General features: G+C 45.1%; 1 protein-coding gene across 1 annotated transcript in view; it reads left to right on the forward strand.

Moving 5' to 3' along the window:
• The window catches only part of RANBP17 (RAN binding protein 17), a 2111817-nt gene that overhangs the window by 1905759 nt on the left and 186555 nt on the right, over nt 1–19503 (forward strand). The window contains exon 25 of the mRNA XM_069654335.1: nt 2767–2933. Coding sequence (XP_069510436.1) covers nt 2767–2933 — 167 coding nt within the window. The remainder of the gene's footprint in view (nt 1–2766; nt 2934–19503) is intronic.

The raw sequence follows: 19503 nt of genomic DNA on the forward strand, positions 1-19503 counted from the left end.
GCTGAGAGACAGCAAGACAAAGAAGGTGCAAGTGAACACAACCAAGGGGTGCAGGAAGCCCCTGGAAGAAGAAAGGATAGTAGAGAAGCAAGTACAAGAAATACAGAGAATGTCATGACCACTGTGAGGGGGCACATGTTGTGCCACAAGCCGGCTCCCACCAGCACCCTGAAGGCCTTAAAACCACTGCAAAAGGGCTCCTGGAGCCAGTTCTGGCGCCTTTGGCACCAGGCTCACATGTTGGAAGGAAGGGCTGTTCAAACTAGGTCCCATTTATGTACATGGGCCTTTAAATCCAACATAGAAGCACCCACACAGTCTAGTTCTAAGAACCAAGCCATGCGGTCTAGTGTTTTGGGTGTGGCAGGCCTGGAACTACTTTACCTGGGCTATATAAACCACACCCTGACTGCAGAACATGCTTCGTTGTATTCTGCAACCAGCAGCGTGACGCTCACCATGTCCAGCTCCTGGTCTTCAGCATCTTCCTGTAATCCTACAAGAACAAGATTATTCTGTCTTACCTGAGAAAACACCATCCAGCACTCAGCATCTCAACTGGGCTGCAATCTGTGGAAACCGAGAGAAGAAGAAACATCACTCACCTGTGAGTACTAGCTGAAGGTCTTCCGGCGAACCGCAATCACAGCTGCTGTTCGAACATGTGACCTGCAATAACGAGAAAGGGAAAAAAAATATTAGAACACGCGCTTCCAAAACATCGAATTCCATCAGTCTTACCTGAATTCCATCGCGCTACTCTACGCTTCCATCCGGAGCACCACAGCAACATCTGCAAAGGAAAAAGAGACATATTCAGGTCCGCTTTTTATATTAAACAACCGCACAGCGCTATACTTACATTAACAGATTCCAGGGGTCTGTTTTTCATCGCACTCCCATTACTCGCACCACCACGGCGGCCTGTGAGGAGAAGAAGAAGAAAACACAGGTTAGCTTTAAAAGACAATAAAGGCGCTGCGCTTCGCGCCTTCTCTTACCTAGAAACGTGCCTCTCCATCCGGCACGCCAGCATCAAGACCTTTGCACCTGAAAAGGAGATAAAGACATTAACGAATTCCCACCATAAACAGAACAAAGACTTACAATTAACAAACCTACCTGCCTACCAGCAGATTCGGGGTCACAGCAGGCCTGGGTCCAAGGAAGGCGTACTGCACCAGTGAAGCAACTCAAGCAGCTCTCCAGCAGACATCAAGCGCCCCTGCACAAGAAACGCAGGACGGATAGCTCACCCTGGTCAGAGGGAGGTGGGAGATTCACCCATTAGAGACAGTTATCACAAATCCTCCCTCTGTAATTGCAGAATCATTATTCAGCACTGGGCAGCTATGCATACAGGGTTCCAGATCTCAGAGCCTTCCAGACGCCCCCGGGGATATCGGGTGAGCGTAACAAGAAGGACTAAAGATCAGAGGCTTAAGTGGCCGCACTTAAGATGAGCCAAGAACCTAGTGTTTTCGAATGTCTCTGATATTACTCCATGAGAAGGTTGTATGTGAAAGGAACTGTAAACAAGAGAAAGTCGCATCTTGACAAGTTGAACTTCTTTTGTTTAAATCTAAAGAGGCCTAAGAGAAACTGTGTTGTTCAATTGAACTTGTGTTTGGAACTGAAGGGGCCTGAGCTTGGGGAAGGGATCCCTAAGAGGCCTAACAGAGGTGAACTTTTAATTTGTGAAACAGAGAGGCATAAGCATGGGGAAGTGAACACTGAGAATGGGAGAGAGGAACTGTGTTATATTTATTTTGTTGTGTTTGAACTTGGACAGGAACCAAAGACATTGAAAGTATTTGAGAATATTGCAAGGGCCCTGTGGAGAAGGTCCTACGAACAAACCTTTTTGATTGAACTCATGTTTGTGACATTGACCAAACTACACCTGGTGGGACCACCACCTGAAACCAACCTTTGTTTCCTATTTTCTGTTGAACTACTATTTTTCCTTTTTAAAGACTTCCTAACATATTTTTGTAGAGTTAGGGCAAGCATAGGTTTAGACACAGACTGAATATTGTTTTGGATTTTGAGTCATCGACGGCCTTTAGAAACATCAGTTAAGGGAACCATCCCTTTAGAGATTGGGCCAATTAGGCATTACACCAACCCATGAACCTTAGTAAATAAAGGTTTTGGAACTAAAATCTTATAATATGTATCTCTCTAGATACCATGCTTGTCTCACATCTGTAATTCAAGAAAGATCTTGACCATTCCAAAACTATCCCAGCCAAGCCTATCGCTGCACAATGGATGCCCCAAATGCCCACATTACATATGCAACAGCATAACCTCGTCTTGTGGTTTAACAAATAATTTGGCAAAGCATGAAGGCACTGTGAACGAACAGGTTGTAAAGATGGGAGTCTGTACTTCTCTAGGAGTCTGTACTTCTCTCAGTGTAGTTCAGAGAGATTTCTTTACCGCTTTATTCAGGGTCTACCATGGATGTAAAGGCATTGAAATAGGGTCTTTGGCCATATGTTGATAGAGGAAACTGGTTCAAAAGGGGGATTCAAATGTGGGTTTAGGCTGCACTGTTATTACAAATAAAGGTTTTGCTTGATTTTATATTCTTAAAATATGTTATCTAAACTGATAAGATAAAGAAACACAATATGTGTTTGATAAAACATAATAAATACCATTTGCAGTGTAAAACAAACATGGATATAATGTGATTCCTTTTTATTATATAAAATATGATTTTAACTTATCAATATCATGTCTTTCATTTTCATCTAGATACAATTGTTTCTTCAAGCTGTTGTGCGTGTTTAGACTACATTGTTAGCTACCTCTTTAAGCATCTAGCAAAAGAAGGAAAAAAACCTTTACGACGTAGGGAAATTTCTCAAGATGGGCAAAGACTACTGCACTTCATGCAACAGAATCCAACAGTACTGCAGCAGGTATTCTTACTTGAAAATTCTGTATAAACATGCATGATTGTTTATTCAATGCACTGTGATCTAGTAATTTATTTCTTAAAAACACTGTTTTCAACAATACAAGTTCTACATCTGGCTCTCTTGTATGACCACTAACGCCAGTAGATCTGTAAAGCCTTAAGTGCAAGGTAAACAAAAAACAGATACAATTCGTGAATAGCATAGGCAAATATAAAACAGCAGGAAGCCAATTGCAAACAGATTCACTTAATTTTTATATTTATTCAAGTTCATTTATCCAAGATGAACTATGTCTGTAGCATTTGTTTTTTATTCAATGTGTGTAGCCACCCCCAAACCAATAGTTAAACTTTATATTGTAGTCATTGTTGGGGGTTATACCAATACTTTTTGTCTTCCTTGTTATGAACTGATTGGCATCCCTATTCCAGTTTTTTCAATTAACTTTAGTACACTTGAGTCAGTCTATTTATACTTGATGTTGCTATGTAATTCTCTAATTTCCTGTTTGTTTTTAATGTGGCTGTATTTTCAAATCTGTTAAGCATTGATTACTGTGTAGGTTGCCCTCCCTGATTTACTTTTACCAGTTTTGCGTTAGACTGATGATATCTTCCTCTTAATTAAGTTTAAATTGGCATGTTTTTCAGTTATATCGATCTCTTTCCAAAATAGGATAACATTTGTTTCACAACATCTTGAGAACCTCAAGTTCAGTCTGTGTGTTGACATTCACTTGGATCAAAAATGTATTTCCTTTCCTTATGAGAGTGCCAGTTTTGCTTTCAGTTTTTTTTCTTAAAAAATACCAATATCTAGGTACATTTACATTTAATGCACGGATAAAACTGATTCCAATATTATCATATTTCTGGACTATGTGCAGTATTTCAAGACGCAGGTTCATTCTTCTGTAGAGGAAATACTACATGGCAATGAATGCTCCTAATCTAATCTAATCATTGTCATTGGTGTTAATGTATCTGTAATGGAAACTTGTGAAGCCTTGAAGGGGATCTTCAAAACTGCAATGTGATTGTCAATTTGAGATTTGTACTATTGCCTATACTGGTTCCATAGTTAATGTTCATGTTAACAAAATTGCCACAAATTCCAAAAGGCGTATTCTCAGATATTTTCATTTGTGAATCTCTTTGCATGTTTGATTTTGTATAAACCACCATTGAGTTGCTAATTCAACCACAGTTATGAACCATGGAAAGTTTGATTAACTAATTTGTTTTTAAATAATTTGAATAGTTGTGTATCCAGCTCTGTCCTTGTTCATTACTTTAAAAAAGGGAGTGGACAGTTGAAGGGCGCAGAAGAACCTGTCCCTTACACTCTAGATTAACTAAGGTGTCCTCTTGATCCAGAAGGATGGCTCCTTCGTTCTGGCTGTCAGCTCAATGTTCAGTTTCCAATGAGAAAACACAGAGTTCTCCTGTTCAACTCAAAGGTTCTTAAACTTGGAGACTCCTCCAAACGCATGTAAAAGTAAATCTCTGTTTCTAGTTCACATCACAGGGTCGGGGATGGGGGGTTTGTTCTCTGTCCCCCAAATCTATGCAGGCTGCTCAGAATTGTTACAGAATGGATTGATGGGGGAATGTCTTTGTTCCCCTTTTCTTTCACAAAACACTGTTCCCAAATATCAGGGGGGATCTCTCCCTTCCCCTGGTATTTCTCAGATTCACCAATGTAACAACAAGCCAAGAAGGGCGTTATGAGCTACAGTCACGAGCTTAAAATCAATGTGTGTTTTAGCCTACAGCCAGTGTAGCCTCCTCAAAACATGGGAGATGTGTATGCGTCTCAGAGTATTGGTGACAATACGTGCAACAGAGTTCATGATAGCATGCATTCTTTCTGCAAAGCAGAGGCAGTGACCCCAGCCTGCAAGGCATTGCAGTAATCCAGATGGGAGTCAATAATGTCCTGAGCAATAATACTGAGGAGAAAGGAATGGAAGCTGACAGTCGTGCAGGAAGCTGTACGAAATTTAAGGTTGGAAAGCAGGCAGTGGCGTTGAGGGTTTCATAGACATTTTATTTCCGAGAGAAGAAGAGACAACCGCTTTGACGATGGACGCAAGTATGAGATTGCGAAGTCTGCAAAAAGGTTTAGGAAGGTTACCCGTATACAAAGCAGTGGCAAGGCGGGCACATGCTCACAAATAAGCCTGCAGAGAAGACAAGTGTGGAGAACTGGGAGCGCAAAACTATTCCCCAAGTGCCTCCAATTTCAGAGATGTGAGCGATGGAGAAAGCCCTTGTTGCACTGCAATGGGGAAACGGCAACGGTTGGTGGAGGGGTCCTTTACAACTTTCTCAAAGTTGAGGAGGTGTGCTACCTGAGACCAGAAAGCAGCATAAACATCAGAGGAGACCAGTGGGAATATCCTGGAGAGGGAATGTGTTGTGGAAGTTGTGGTTCATTCCCTCCAAAGGACTAGTGGACCGGTGCTGAAATAGCTAAGTGAACCAGTGGAATCTTGTAGGAGTCCCGATTCCCTCCCTCTAAAAGGCTAGTGCTGAGCCTCTGATGAAAGCAAGGGAGCCAAAGAAACTGCATTGAGGTTGTGTGTGGTTCAGTAACTCCAGATTCCAAGCACTTAGTCACTGACATAGTTGTGTGAACCATTGAAGAAGTACCTTACAGGAGTCATGCTGCAACCACTCCAAATGCCAAATGCAGAGGCACTAACAAAGTCAGGATAAGCAGAGAAACATTCCCTTGTGGGAGCAGTGGTTCAAACTCTAAAATACTGAGCATAGAGTTGCTGAAAAGAACATTATGTTTTGGGATTTGTGATTCAGGTACACCAAAGACCAAGCATACAGGTAGTAACAGCCAGAGATTTCCATGACGCATAGGATCACTTTTACCTGCAAGGGAGAGATGAGAAGCTGATGGGCAGCATGAGCAGATGGCATGGTGGTGGACTTTTATTTTCAGTAACAAAAACCTATCTATCTATATCTCTATGAGGGGGTTCACTGCCTCAAAACAAATACAAAAGGGACATTCAGAATGTCTGTCAAAAATAAACTCCACCATCCTGTGTCTCAACCTACTTCTATCCCTCAAACTATAACTAAAGAATAAACTAACTGAAAGTTCCTTCTTCAGGAGACTGGCTCCGTTCTCTAGTTGCTTGGATAGCATCCAAAACAATGTTCTCTTATAATGGAAATTCCAGGGGGAAGGCCTCCCTTTCGGGTTTCACACAAGATTTGCCTCCAGGAGAATGACTCCCTTCTCCTGATGTAGCTCTATACAGTTTTCAATAAAACCAGAGTAAATGACTCCCTTCCCCTGCCATCTCCAGCACAACTTCCAGTTTGGGACCAGGAGAACACCACCCTTCTCCTGGTATTGCTTGGCACAGTACACACCAAGGCCAGGGTGAATGACCTTCTTTTCCTGGCGTCTTTAACATAACTCCTGGTTCGGTACCAGGAGAAGGACTCCCTTCTCCTGCCATTGCTTGTCTCAGTTCCTTCTCACTGCTTTCAGCCTGATGTACACTCTGCCACTCTCCAAATGTTGTTGGGGTCCCAGACTTTTCGCTGGTGGTCAGTGGTTCTCTCTTTCCCACTGTGACGAGGAAGATGTCCTCTAATGCTTTCAGTATATACTTGTGGGTCCCAGAACCTTCTCTGATGGTCTGTGGTTTTCTATTTCTCACTGTAATGAGGAAGATTTCCTCTAATGCTCTCAATATCCGCTTTCTGGTCCAAGACCCTTCTTTGGTGGTCAGTGGTTTTCTTTTTGACACTGTGACGAAGATGATTTTCTCTAATGCTCTCAGTATCTGCTTTTGGGTCCCAGACTCTTCTCTGGTTATACTAAGTAATGGGCTTCCCACTACCGAGGTGAGAGAGCGCTTTGTTAACCAGCCTCCTTTCTACCATTGCGTCCCCTCCAGGTCTCCTGTACCTCCCGTTACCTTGTGTGGGATTGTGGCACGTCACTGGTACTTCCAGGGACCGCAGGTCTTCTCTCCTGCTCTGCTGGTGCACTGTTGTGGTTCCATCGGTTGCGTGCTACTTCTTTCCTCTGGTCTGCTACTCTGCTCCCTTGCTTGGTCTGCTGACTGGGTTTGCTCCTGCAGAACTCATGGAGGACTCTAACAGTACTTCACCGGCGTCCTCTTCCCTCTGGTCATTCGGCAGTGCCTGGATCTCTCTCTCTGGTTCGCCGCCACACCTGCTGCCAAACCCGGCGAGGTTTGACACGGCCACGCTTGACACATTTGATTGTCCTTTGTTCCTTTTTATACATTGTATCGAGTTCCTTCCATGTAGATTGTAAAAGTCCTTTGTCTCTGTTAACAACGGACTCCTTCTGCCTCCTCGAGGCAACCAGTACAAGCACAGTCAATGACCTTCATGTCTCTAGTGTTCTTTTTCGTCCTAGCACCTTTGGCTTTAGGTTTATCTCCGGTAAGGCAACAGTACATGAGTTGAATTTCACTAAAGTGGTCCTGAGCAACGAGACGGGCTAGGGAATGTTTGGGAGTGACACCATTCAATGGGCTGTACGCCAGGTGATCGTCTGTGTCCCCAGAAGGAGGGGGCCATGAGGTCCTCTTGCATTAATCCACACCTAGGGGGACTAATGAGTAGCGACTGCACCTCCCTAGCCTCTTGGAAAAGGGCCCACCCTTGGGGAGAAAGGATGATACATACACGACTTAAATCTTTATTCCTTTTTTGCATATGGTCTTCACTAAATAAAAATGTTGAGTATTACAGTGACTTCGATAGGTATCAACAATCCCAGGCTAAAATAATGCATTGCATTGTGAGTGCTAGAAATGTTCAATCATAGTTAGAATTTATATATTTTTTTATTTATTGCATTTATGTAACTCCCAGACCCAGATGTATTACAGAGTTTGTACGGAAGGCTGGTAAAGAAGTGTGGAGAAGCAAGACAGTAGCTCTAACAATTAGTCATATTTGTTAAATAATCAGGTTTTCACATGTTTTCTGAAAGTCAGGTAAGAGCGCTCATTTCTGATGCTGAGAGGAAGTGAGTTCCAGAGGGAGGGTACTGTGACACAGAAGCTCACACCTACTGCTCTTTTACTATTGAATCTAGGGATAGAGAAAGTGAGGCTGGCGGAGGATTGTAGAGGACAGTGGTGGTGTTTCTGGGAGATTCTATTGTTAAGGTAGAGTGAGGTGTCATTGTAGATGCATCTGTGTGCAATGGTCAGTCTTGAATTCAATGCAGGCTTTGATGGGGAGCCAGTGGACATCACGTCTGCTAGCAGAGATGTGGTTGGAACGCCATAGGTCCAAGGCGGCACGAAGGGATTTGTTTTGGAGAAGTAGGTTGGCATGGTTTTTCTTAGTGGTGCCTATGAGAACATTGCAGTAGTCATGTTTGCTGTTTGATGGCTTGTGCCAGTGTGAGGCAGTTCTCTAGAGAGAGGAATTGTCTGCTCAAAGAGATCATCTTCAGTCTGTGATTGCTTGCTGCAGGAGGCAAGGGACGAGGAGATGTGGGCGGCATGTGCTGGTCAACTTGAAGAAGCATGCAGGAACAAAGAGACACAGATTACTGTCGTATCAGGGCAGAAGACTGCCAAAATCTGGCCACAACTAGTCATAATAGCTCTTGTGGGTCCAAGGCCATCCTATTTGTCCAGCATGGTCCACGATGAGCCATTTCTACAGAAAGTGGCACACACTTACAACCATGGTCAAGTGCCACATCCGGAAGGGCGCGCTCCCATCTGGTTTTATGATTGGAATGGACCATCTGCCTAAAGCAAGGTCCCCAGTCCTCATCCCTCTATACCACACATGCTTCACGCTACTGGCCATCCTGAAGAATGAATCAAGCCAGCTATGATGAACATCTCTTAGGACCGTCTTCAGCAGAACACCTAGTTGTAGCATGCAGGAGCCTCTGTGAAATTCCAGCCAGCTAACTTGCACGCTATGACCTTAATGTCAAAAGGAAGCCAATGACATTCCCTTACTGGTCTTTTAAAAAATCTGTGCAACAATCACGTTTTTTTTTTCGGGAGTTAGTCGGTGGGGTGCATTTAAAGGCCCCAAACAGAAGTCCCTTCCACATGAATAGCAATATTCTAAACAATGAAACAAAAACGGCCTGGCATTTGTTTTTGTTTTTCAAGTAAGGTCAAAGAGCCATGTGGAAAGCAGCCTATCTGTTTTTACCAATGCACAAGCAGCATTTTAATTTACAAAAAGAGGAATCAAAGATCCCTGTCACATGGAAAACAGGATTTTTAAACATTGAAAACAAAAACGGCCTGCACATGTGTGTGCAAATAAAAACGGCTTTCCAAAGCAAAAGTGAAAACAAATATATCACTGCTCACAGAACAATGTCAGGAAAACAAAACATGATGTGTGGGTTGACAAAAGCAATATATTAAGTTTCACCTACAAATCTCCAGTGACATTTAAAGAGCCACTTTGTCTTCATGGAAAATGTCAACCCAAGGCAGACCCAGTTTCTGTCTGTGGGCAAAACTTCACAAAATAAAACTCCCACTTCCAGCCTGTATGTTACATCTCCCATCTAACGGCCATCCGCAATAAAAATGAGCTACTAAAGGCATCGAAATTCAGTGTTCTCCAGACCTGCTGGCTCTGAAAGCAGGGACTTCAAGGAAAGTCACCCTTGGCTGCAGCACGACTAATATGTGTGAAAATGGGCACCTACTTCAAAGAGCAAGCTTCCAACACAAAAGAGACTGATGTCACAATTAAGTTAAAAATACTATTATCATTTAGGCCTTTTTCTCAGCAACCATAATGTGGATTGAATTAATTTTTTTTACCATTTTCTATGTAATTTCGAGGCGATTTGGGGGATATAAAATGCATCTACCTGTGACCCTGGGACCTGCAATGGCCAGTTAGACTAGGTTTCTGGTTGATCTGAACATGTTGCTCATGTGAGAGTTCTTGAGCAGGTGGAAAATTAAATTAGAGATATGCTTATTAAACTTACATATTCCTAACTTGTGCTTTTTACGGAAATGGCAGAAATGTGCAATATGGCCATGCTACATCATATGGATTTGGTGGTCGGCTTATCTAATTCTCCATGATTAGCTAAATCAGGAAATATATTAACTCTGGCAGTTGCTAGTAAAATTATGAAGTTGTGATACATAACTAGTTTTTGCGAAAAAGTTGAAAGTAGAACAAAGGGGCGATTACAAATGGGAATTGCCATATGTTGCCAAAACTGTGTAGATGCTTAGCCTATGTAACCTAAAATATTAATTTAATTAATTCCATATTTGGCAGAACACTACGGGGTGAATTTTGTTAAAATTTGAAATTAAAAAAGCTCACTTGCCAGTGTGCGCTGAAAACTATAGCCTACAATTTAACTGTGTGATCCTTGTTGTCCAGCTGACCCCAACTTCTTTAAGGAAGAGGGGTGCCTTTGTGCATAAATCAGTCCAACCTTTTTATCCAGCTTCCCCAACACAGGCCTTTCAGAAGGAAGGTCTGAAATCCAAAATTCCCCAAAGATTTCCAATTCTTCAGTCTGACTTCCCAAAATAGACCAAAGCAAGGGAGGGTCTGAAAAACAAAGCGATAAATCACCCTGTGTTTGTTTTCAACCAACGGTTTTGGCGAAATTATATTATTGATCAGTGTAATTATTTTGTGAAGTGAAATTGGCAGAAAGTATACAATTGTGATTGTGTTCTTTTTAACTCACTTTTGGGATTTATTTATGCTGAGAGAAGTTGATTGTGTTGTGTCACGGATAAAGTGGTGTTTTTTGATATTCTCCTGCTAATTTTATTACTGTTAATTTAAATAAATATCAATATATTTCCCGTACACTGGCCTGGTTCTTGGCTCATTGTCAGCTCAGGGGAGAGAGATCCAAGTGGCATGATATATGTCTGAGATAGGGCTAAAAAAAAGAATCTGTTAAATAGTTTTTTACATAGACACTTGAGTGGGGAGGGAAGGAACTCCCCGTGGCTTCTCAATAAACCGTTACAAAGTGGGGGCTCAGGCCATGATTTTACTTCCTATTACTGACCCATGACAAGTACATTGTGACAGTCTATTCATTTTGATGCAATTGCATTAAGATGGAGGGAAAGTCATCTTTGTTTTGTTAAAAGTGCCGCTAGGACTTGACTCCTGAGTTCCAGGGAGGTGTATAGGTAGAAAATTAAGAGTGTGTAAGAATTTATTTGAGTGAGTAAATCAAGCAGGAACAGGGTGATTTTGCCCCTGCATAAAGAAAGTTTTATTAAAGTGTAAAAAGCCAATTGTGAAAATGACTACTGTACAAATTGGGGAAGCCAGGGAGCATCTCCTAAATAAATTATTTCTCAAAGGAGAATGGGTTGAGGATGATGCAGGAAACTGGCAAACCAGAATTATGCGGGAGCTTACCTGTCACGCTCACCTGGTTCTCTGCAGAAGCAATGGGTTCCACCGGTCTCTTCCTCTCGTTACCCCTGGGCTGGGAAGCGGACCGTCTGGTTTAGTGTGGCGCGTTCTCCATCCTGCATCTGCAGGGGCGCGTTAGTCTGGGGTCCGGAACTAGTTGATTCACTAGGTTCAGGTAGGTTCTGATGAATACGCAGTCTGTGGTACGTACCCAGTTACAGCACTGGTGTTACTCTCACCTGACTCCCACGGAGGCGCTGGCCAGGATCGTGCTGCTGTGACCTCTTCTAAGGTGTTGCGCGGGGCTCAGAAGATGGACTGGACCGGACTCCCAACTCCTGTTTGTCCGGCTTGCAAAAGTATCCTTCTGTAGGCGAGAATAAGGGATTAACTGTCTGCGGGGAATGCTACCAGCCTCCCCCTTTCCCCTCTCACCCTCCTCGAAACCCTTCAGTGCTTCCCGTGGCGTCTCACCTTAGGGTCTTGAAGGGCGAGCTCTCCTTCCTGCTTCTGATGCAGGGGCGCGTTGGTATCCAGTTACTTCACTGGATTCTTGGTTTATGAGAACCAAACTTGCTTGGCTTCCAGGTCAGTTCCTTGAAAGGTTCCCCTTTTGTCCTTGCATCAATATGCTAATGTCAATGTCTTTTTCCCCATAGGGGCCGGGGTAGGGAATGCCGGGGAAAAGGCACCGACCCGAGATGCAATCCCTGTAGAAATCAGGTAAGTCTTGATGAGCGTTTTTGGGTAATGTCTTTTCATTCGCTCATTGACGCTAATGTCTTTTTCCCCATAGGGGCCGGGGTCCGGAAACACCTGGTTGCGGCGCGGACCCGAAATGAAGAGGGAATGACCCAACAGGTAAGTCTTAACATGGAGGTTTAGGTTTCCTCATTCCCTTCTCTCTCTCACCTTTGCTCTTGTCTTTTTCTCCCTAGGCGTGGAAGCGTGGCTGGGAATCCGGGTGATCGCTGCTGAACATGGAGGCGCCCTGTGAAGGTGAGTGGAATGCGGCGCTGCGGCTGTCGATGCGATGTGCTTTTAAATTAAGTGTCTTCCTTTGCAGGATCGTCGGCGAGCTGACTCCGGAATGCAGATCTTGTAGGTAAAGTCTTTTCCTTCTCCTATTCTCTCTTTCTCTTCCTTTGTAGGTGATCAGGATGCTGGCAGGCGTGACAGAAGTCCGAATGCAGGAGCAAACACGGTGAGCGTCCAGCTGCTAGATGCAGAACAACGCGAAGCATGTGCTGCTCTTCGGGTGTGGTTTAAATAGCCTGTAAAGTAGTTCCAGGTATGTATCCTTCCACTCAGGTATGTATTCTTCCTCAGGCCACACCCGAGTGATAAAGTAGTCCAAAAGATAAAGTAGTCCCATTCAGTCCTCAAGAGGGCCTGGATGTAGCAGCACGGTCTGCTTCAGGTAAGTGCACATTAAAACACTTAAACACATGTCTTGCTTTATGAGCCTGGCGCCTAAGGCGCCAGGACTGGGGTCCAGAATGAGCCTGGCGCCAAAGGCGCCAGGACTGAGTCCAAAAGGCCCCAACTTGGGCCCGCTGAGACGTCCTTGGGGAAAATCATGTCTGCCTCTGGGGTTGCTGGGCTGGGCCTGGCTCCTTGGAGGTAGGCATCATGACAGTACCCCCCCACAAGGCCCCTCCCAAGGTTGTTTCCTCCGGGGGTTTTGGCTTGTTCGGGAATCTACGGTGGAACCTTCGTATTAATCGAGGTGCGTGAATATGGTTACTAGGCTCCCACGATCTCTCATGAGGTCCATAACCCTTCCAGTCAACAAGATAGAAGAGTTTTGACTTTAACATTTTGGAGTCTAAAATGTCTTTCACTTCGAATTCTAATTCCCCATCAATTTGAATAGGATCTGGAGACTTGGACAGTCGGGTTCCTGGTTGTACCGGTTTCAAAAGTGATGCGTGAAAAACGGGATGAATACGCATGTTGGAAGGCAAATCCAGTTTAAGGGCACTGGGTTGATTATGGCTTTGATGGGGTAAGGCCCAATGAATCTGGGATTGAAAGTTCGTGGGCCCTTGAGAGATAAATGTCTAGTTGCTAGCCAAACCTGGTCTCCTACTTGGTAAGGAGGTGTTTTACTTCGGTGCAAATCAGCGTTTTCTTTGTACTTTTTCTTGGCTTGCTGTAAATGAGTTGTAGCTTCTTTGAAGGCTCGGGTTATTGTGGAATGCAGATGATTTACTGCGGGCATTTCCAGGGTCAGAGGTGGATCTAGGTCAGAGGTTCGAGGATGGTGACCATACAAAGTATAAAAAGGAGTTTGACCGGTTCCAGAATGCATAGAATTGTTGTATGCATATTCTGCGATCCAAACAATGTCTTTCCAATTGTACTCGGATTGGTGCAACATGCACCGAAGATATTGCTCGAGAGTCTGATTTGTCCTCTCGGTTTGTCCGTCAGTCTGGGGGTGGTGGCTGGTGGATAATCGCACATCTATTTGTGCTAGTTGGCAACACTTCCTCCAAAAATGGGAAATGAATTGACTTCCACGATCTGAGACTAGTACGGAAGGGAAACCATGTATTCGAACTATATTCTCCAGGAATTCCTTGGCCAGGATGGAAGCTGAAGGCAATCCTTTTAGAGGGATAAAGTGGGCCATTTTGGAGAACAGATCCACGATTACTAGGATAGTGTTGTAACCACCCCACGGAGGCAGGTCCGTAATGAAGTCCATAGACAAGGTGTGCCAAGGTGCCGGTGGAATCTCCAAGGGTTGAAGTAGGCCGGCTGGCCTGTTCCTTTGACCTTTATTTTGGGCGCAAACTCCGCAAGACATCACAAAAGACTTTATGGCTTTTCTCCAAGAAGGCCACCAGAATTGGCGTTTGATCTTTTCTTCCGTTTTAGCGATACCAGGGTGTCCTTCCATTAACGATTCATGATAATGAGCAATAACTAGTTCTTGCAATTCCTTACTTGGCAGAAATAACCGCTCTTGGAAGTACGGTAAATTATCCTTAACGGTGAAGTGGGGACCCTTTTGAGTCCATTCCAGTAAGGCTGAAGGGTCAAAAAGTAGTTTGACTCGAGTTTCAACGTCCTCGATGGTTTGCAATGAAGTCAAACCTAAGATTCTTTGTTCAGGTATTATCGGCACAGGTTCTAAACACGAATTGGGTTCTTCCATGCCAATTCGGGATAAGGCGTCCGCTTTGCCATTCTTGCAGCCAGGGCGATAGGTAATTACAAAATCAAATTCTGCAAAGAATAAAGCCCATCGGAGTTGTCGTGAAGATTGGGCTTTGGCCGTCTTTAAATACTGCAAATTTCTGTGATCCGTAATTACAGTGATGGTGTGTCTTGCACCGAGGAGGTAATGACGCCAAGCCTTAAAAGCAGATTTAATGGCCAGTAACTCTTTGTCGGTAATTGAGTAATTAATTTCAGGAGCTGAGAATTTCCTGGACCAAAAGGCTACAGGGTGTAGCTGGTTAGTTTTCGGATCTCTTTGCGACAGGACAGCTCCCATGGCTAAACTGGATGCGTCAGTTTCAACAATATACGGGAGATCAGGTCGCGAGTGCTTCAACACAGGTGCGGAAGTGAATTTGGTCTTTAGGTCTTGAAAGGCTTGTTCGGCCTCTGGAGTCCATTCAAAATGTTTATTCTTACGTAAAAGAGCAGTAATGGGTTGGACTATTCGTGAAAACTCCGGGATGAATCTTCGATAGAAGTTGGCAAAGCCAAGCATACTCTGAACCCCTTTCACTGAACCGGGAGATGGCCATTTGAGGATGGCGTCCACCTTTCGTGAATCCATTCGAATTCCTTTAGGAGTCAGAACAAATCCGAGGAATTCAACCTCAGTGGTATGAAAGACACACTTTTCCAGCTTGGCAAATAGTTTGTGCTGGCGCAATTTCTCTAGAACTGCTCGAACATGTTTTCGATGATCTGACTCAGAAGATGAGTACACCAGGATGTCGTCGATGTATACGATGACACAAACATCGATAAGTTCTCGCAGAACATCATTCATGAAGAATTGAAAAGCTGCAGGCGCATTGCACAAACCGAAGGGCATAACCTGATATTCGAAGAGCCCGTATTTGGTGCGGAAAGCTGTCTTCCACTCGTCACCTTCTTTTATTCGCACTAGGTGATAAGCTCCCCGGAGATCTAACTTGGTGTATATACGAGCATCTTTTACTTGATCAATAAGTTCAGGGATCAGAGGCAGGGGATAACGATTCTTTATCGTTATCTGATTTAAAGCGCGGTAGTCAATACAAGTTCTAAGGTCTCCTTCTTTTTTAGGCACGAAGAACAAAGCGGAAGAGACCGGGGACTTTGATGGGCGAATAAAGCTATTGGCAAGGTACTGATCCAAATACTGACGCAAATGCTGGTTTTCAGGTTCAGTGAGAGCGTAAATCCTACTACACGGCGGTTGAGCATTGGGAACTAGATCGATCTGGCAATCGTAAGAACGATGAGGGGGTAGCGTGTTAGCCTGTTCTTTCTGAAAAACGTCCTGGTATTCAAGGTATTCTGCCGGTAGTTGAACAGTGGCGGGGGTTACTGTGGCTAAACCAATAGCTGGATTTCTAGGATAACAAGTGGGACCACAATCTGGAAAAGTTATTCTCTTTGCTCGCCAGTCTATTCGAGGATTGTGTGTTTCTAACCAAGGAATTCCGAGGATTACTTGAAATTGTGGAGCCTTGATTATATCAAACACTATTGCTTCCCGATGTCCATCCTGACTCACAAGTGTCACTTCTGTGGTGGAATGCGTTACCGGCCCAGAGGCTATTTCGGTACCATCAACCGTAGTAATGACATCCTGGTTTATTTTTGGATGGAGAGGAAGGTTCATCCTGGAGGCCAATTCGCGGTCCACGTAGTTTCCGATAGCTCCGCTGTCGACGTATGCTTTGATGGCATGCAACCGTTGGGGCTTTTTTGGATCCACGAGCACCATTGGCAAGACAAAATGCGAGGTCAGAGAGTTTGTTTTCAAGCTCGGCAAGCGGACCTCTACGCTTGTCGAGCCAGGTCGTTTCCCGAAACAGGTTCCATTAAGTTGTTGTCAGAGGCACCAACCACCTTCCTAGGTGGTTTTACTGGACAATCACGAAGAAAGTGACCGGAAGCCCCGCAATAGAGGCATAGTTGCTTTTGTCGCCTTCTCTCACGTTCCTTCTGAGTTAACGGCCCCTTAACTCCCCCTATTTGCATAGATTCCGAAGCTTCGGTATTCCTGGGGTTTACGAGGGTTCTGATCGGTACTCTGGTTTCAAACTTGGACCGATCTGCTTTCCTATTCTGAAGTCTGTGATCCAGTTGTACGACAAAGTCAATATATTCTGCGCAGCCTTGGGGTGGATTCACTACTTGGGCCAGAATGTCTTTTAGCTCTCCGCACAGACCCCGGTGAAATAAAGTGATCCTTTTATTTTCAGGCCATCCGGTTTCCACCACCAGTCTGTTAAAGGAGGCTATATAAGACAAAAGATCTTGACTACCTTGTCGTAGAGATAGCAGTTCGTTGTCAAGGGCCTGTCCCTGCGAATGTCGAGCGAACAACCTTTCCATGCTGGCCTGAAAGCCCTGAAAATCCTGGAGAATTGGATCGTTCTCGTTCACCAAGGGAACAGACCAATCGGCAGCACAGCCACTTAGGTACGATAACACGAAGGCCACTTTGGTCCCATCATCAGGGAAGGCTCCTGGTCTGCATATAAAATGTAAGCGACATTGGTTCATAAAAATGGCATATTTCTTTGGGTCCCCCGCAAAACGTTCAGGCGGTGCTAAAGGCATGGATCCCGGCAGATTGATCTGAACAGGGTTACTCGAACCCAACGAAGTGGAAATTCCCCCAGGACTAGGTAAAGGAATTTGTCCAGCCTGACTCTGTAGCAATCGTTTGGCCAGGTCATCAGTTTGTTCCTTGGAGAGAATGAGTTCTCTTTTGAGGGCATTAGTCTCTTGGCGAGCTGAGTTTACCTCTGCCCTTAATTCCCCCAACAGCTGGGCCAGCTGGTCTGTCTCAGAAGTCTCCATAGCGCCCGGGTGGGAAATTGTGGGTAGGCTTCGCGTTCTGTTACGCTCACCTGACTCCCACGGAGGCGCTGGCCAGGATCGTGCTGCTGTGACCTCTTCTAAGGTGTTGCGCGGGGCTCAGAAGATGGACTGGACCGGACTCCCAACTCTTGCTTGTCCGGCTTGCAAAAGTATCCTTCTGTAGGCGAGAATAAGGGATTAACTGTCTGCGGGGAATGCTACCAGCCTCCCCCTTTCCCCTCTCACCCTCCTCGAAACCCTTCAGTGCTTCCCGTGGCGTCACACCTTAGGGTCTTGAAGGGCGAGCTCTCCTTCCTGCTTCTGATGCAGGGGCGCGTTGGTATCCAGTTACTTCACTGGATTCTTGGTTTATGAGAACCAAACTTGCTTGGCTTCCAGGTAAGTTCCTTGAAAGGTTCCCCTTTTGTCCTTGCATCAATATGCTAATGTCAATGTCTTTTTCCCCATAGGGGCCGGGGTAGGGAATGCCGGGGAAAAGGCACCGACCCGAGATGCAATCCCTGTAGAAATCAGGTAAGTCTTGATGAGCGTTTTTGGGTAATGTCTTTTCATTCGCTCATTGACGCTAATGTCTTTTTCCCCATAGGGGCCGGGGTCCGGAAACAACTGGTTGCGGCGCGGACCCGAAATGAAGAGGGAATGACCCAACAGGTAAGTCTTAACATGGAGGTTTAGGTTTCCTCATTCCCTTCTCTCTCTCACCTTTGCTCTTGTCTTTTTCTCCCTAGGCGTGGAAGCGTGGCTGGGAATCCGGGTGATCGCTGCTGAACATGGAGGCGCCCTGTGAAGGTGAGTGGAATGCGGCGCTGCGGCTGTCGATGCGATGTGCTTTTAAATTAAGTATCTTCCTTTGCAGGATCGTCGGCGAGCTGACTCCAGAATGCAGATCTTGTAGGGTAAAGTCTTTTCCTTCTCCTATTCTCTCTTTCTCTTCCTTTGTAGGTGATCAGGATGCTGGCAGGCGTGGCAGAAGTCCGAATGCAGGAGCAAACACGGTGAGCGTCCAGCTGCTAGATGCAGAACAACGCGAAGCATGTGCTGCTCTTCGGGTGTGGTTTAAATAGCCTGTAAAGTAGTTCCAGGTATGTATCCTTCCACTCAGGCATGTATTCTTCCTCAGGCCACACCCGAGTGATAAAGTAGTCCAAAAGATAAAGTAGTCCCATTCAGTCCTCAAGAGGGCCTGGATGTAGCAGCACGGTCTGCTTCAGGTAAGTGCACATTAAAACACTTACACACATGTCTTGCTTTATGAGCCTGGCGCCTAAGGCGCCAGGACTGGGGTCCAGAATGAGCCTAAAAGGCCCCAACTTGGGCCCGCTGAGACGTCCTTGGGGAAAATGATGTCTGCCTCTGGGGTTGCTGGGCTGGGCCTGGCTCCTTGGAGGTAGGCATCATGACAACTGGGAATTGTTCTTAAGGTTATACACGGGCTTGATTCCAGGAGCCCACGAAGAAGAAGCTGCTGGTTAGTTCAACCACAGGCGGAAGGTAAGTTCAATGGGGCCAGTTACTTCACTGGCCTTGCGCGCGAGTTACAAAAAAGGTGAGTTGTTGCCTGTGGAAATGCTGAGCGTAATTTTGTGGTGTTTGTCGTTGCAGGTTTCGGGCATGGAGCTGCGAGCTGGATGCTGGCGCAGTGGAAAGAGTTCCAAAAGACTTGCTTACGGAGGTAAGTTCCTTTGGTCGCGCGGGAGACTGAAGGGTTAATTGAATGCGTGTGCTTACTAATTCTGGCTTGTTTTCTCTTCTTTCATAGATCGGGTCCGAAGCGCTGGTGTGAAGAGCAAGGAAGAAACTTGCCTCGGTCCGAAGCTCTGGAGAGAAGAGCAAGAAGAAACTTGCCTCGATCAAGAAGAAGAAGCAGCAGCTGAGTGATCCACTGGATGTCCGGATCGCGATGATGCGGAAACAGGTAAAGATGTAGTGGATGTTTGGGTTGCGAGGAAGCAGAAACAGGTAAGTATCCACTGGAGATCCGGGCTGCGGTAAACGTGTGCTCGAAGCTACAGAAAGCACACGAAGCATGGGCCAGTTCTTGGGTGTGGCTTATATAGGCATCCACGCCCAAACACTAAAGT

This window comes from Ambystoma mexicanum, chromosome 3q, assembly GCF_040938575.1.
Source record: "Ambystoma mexicanum isolate Mex_15411 chromosome 3q, UKY_AmexF1_1, whole genome shotgun sequence".
NCBI lineage: Eukaryota > Metazoa > Chordata > Amphibia > Caudata > Ambystomatidae > Ambystoma > Ambystoma mexicanum.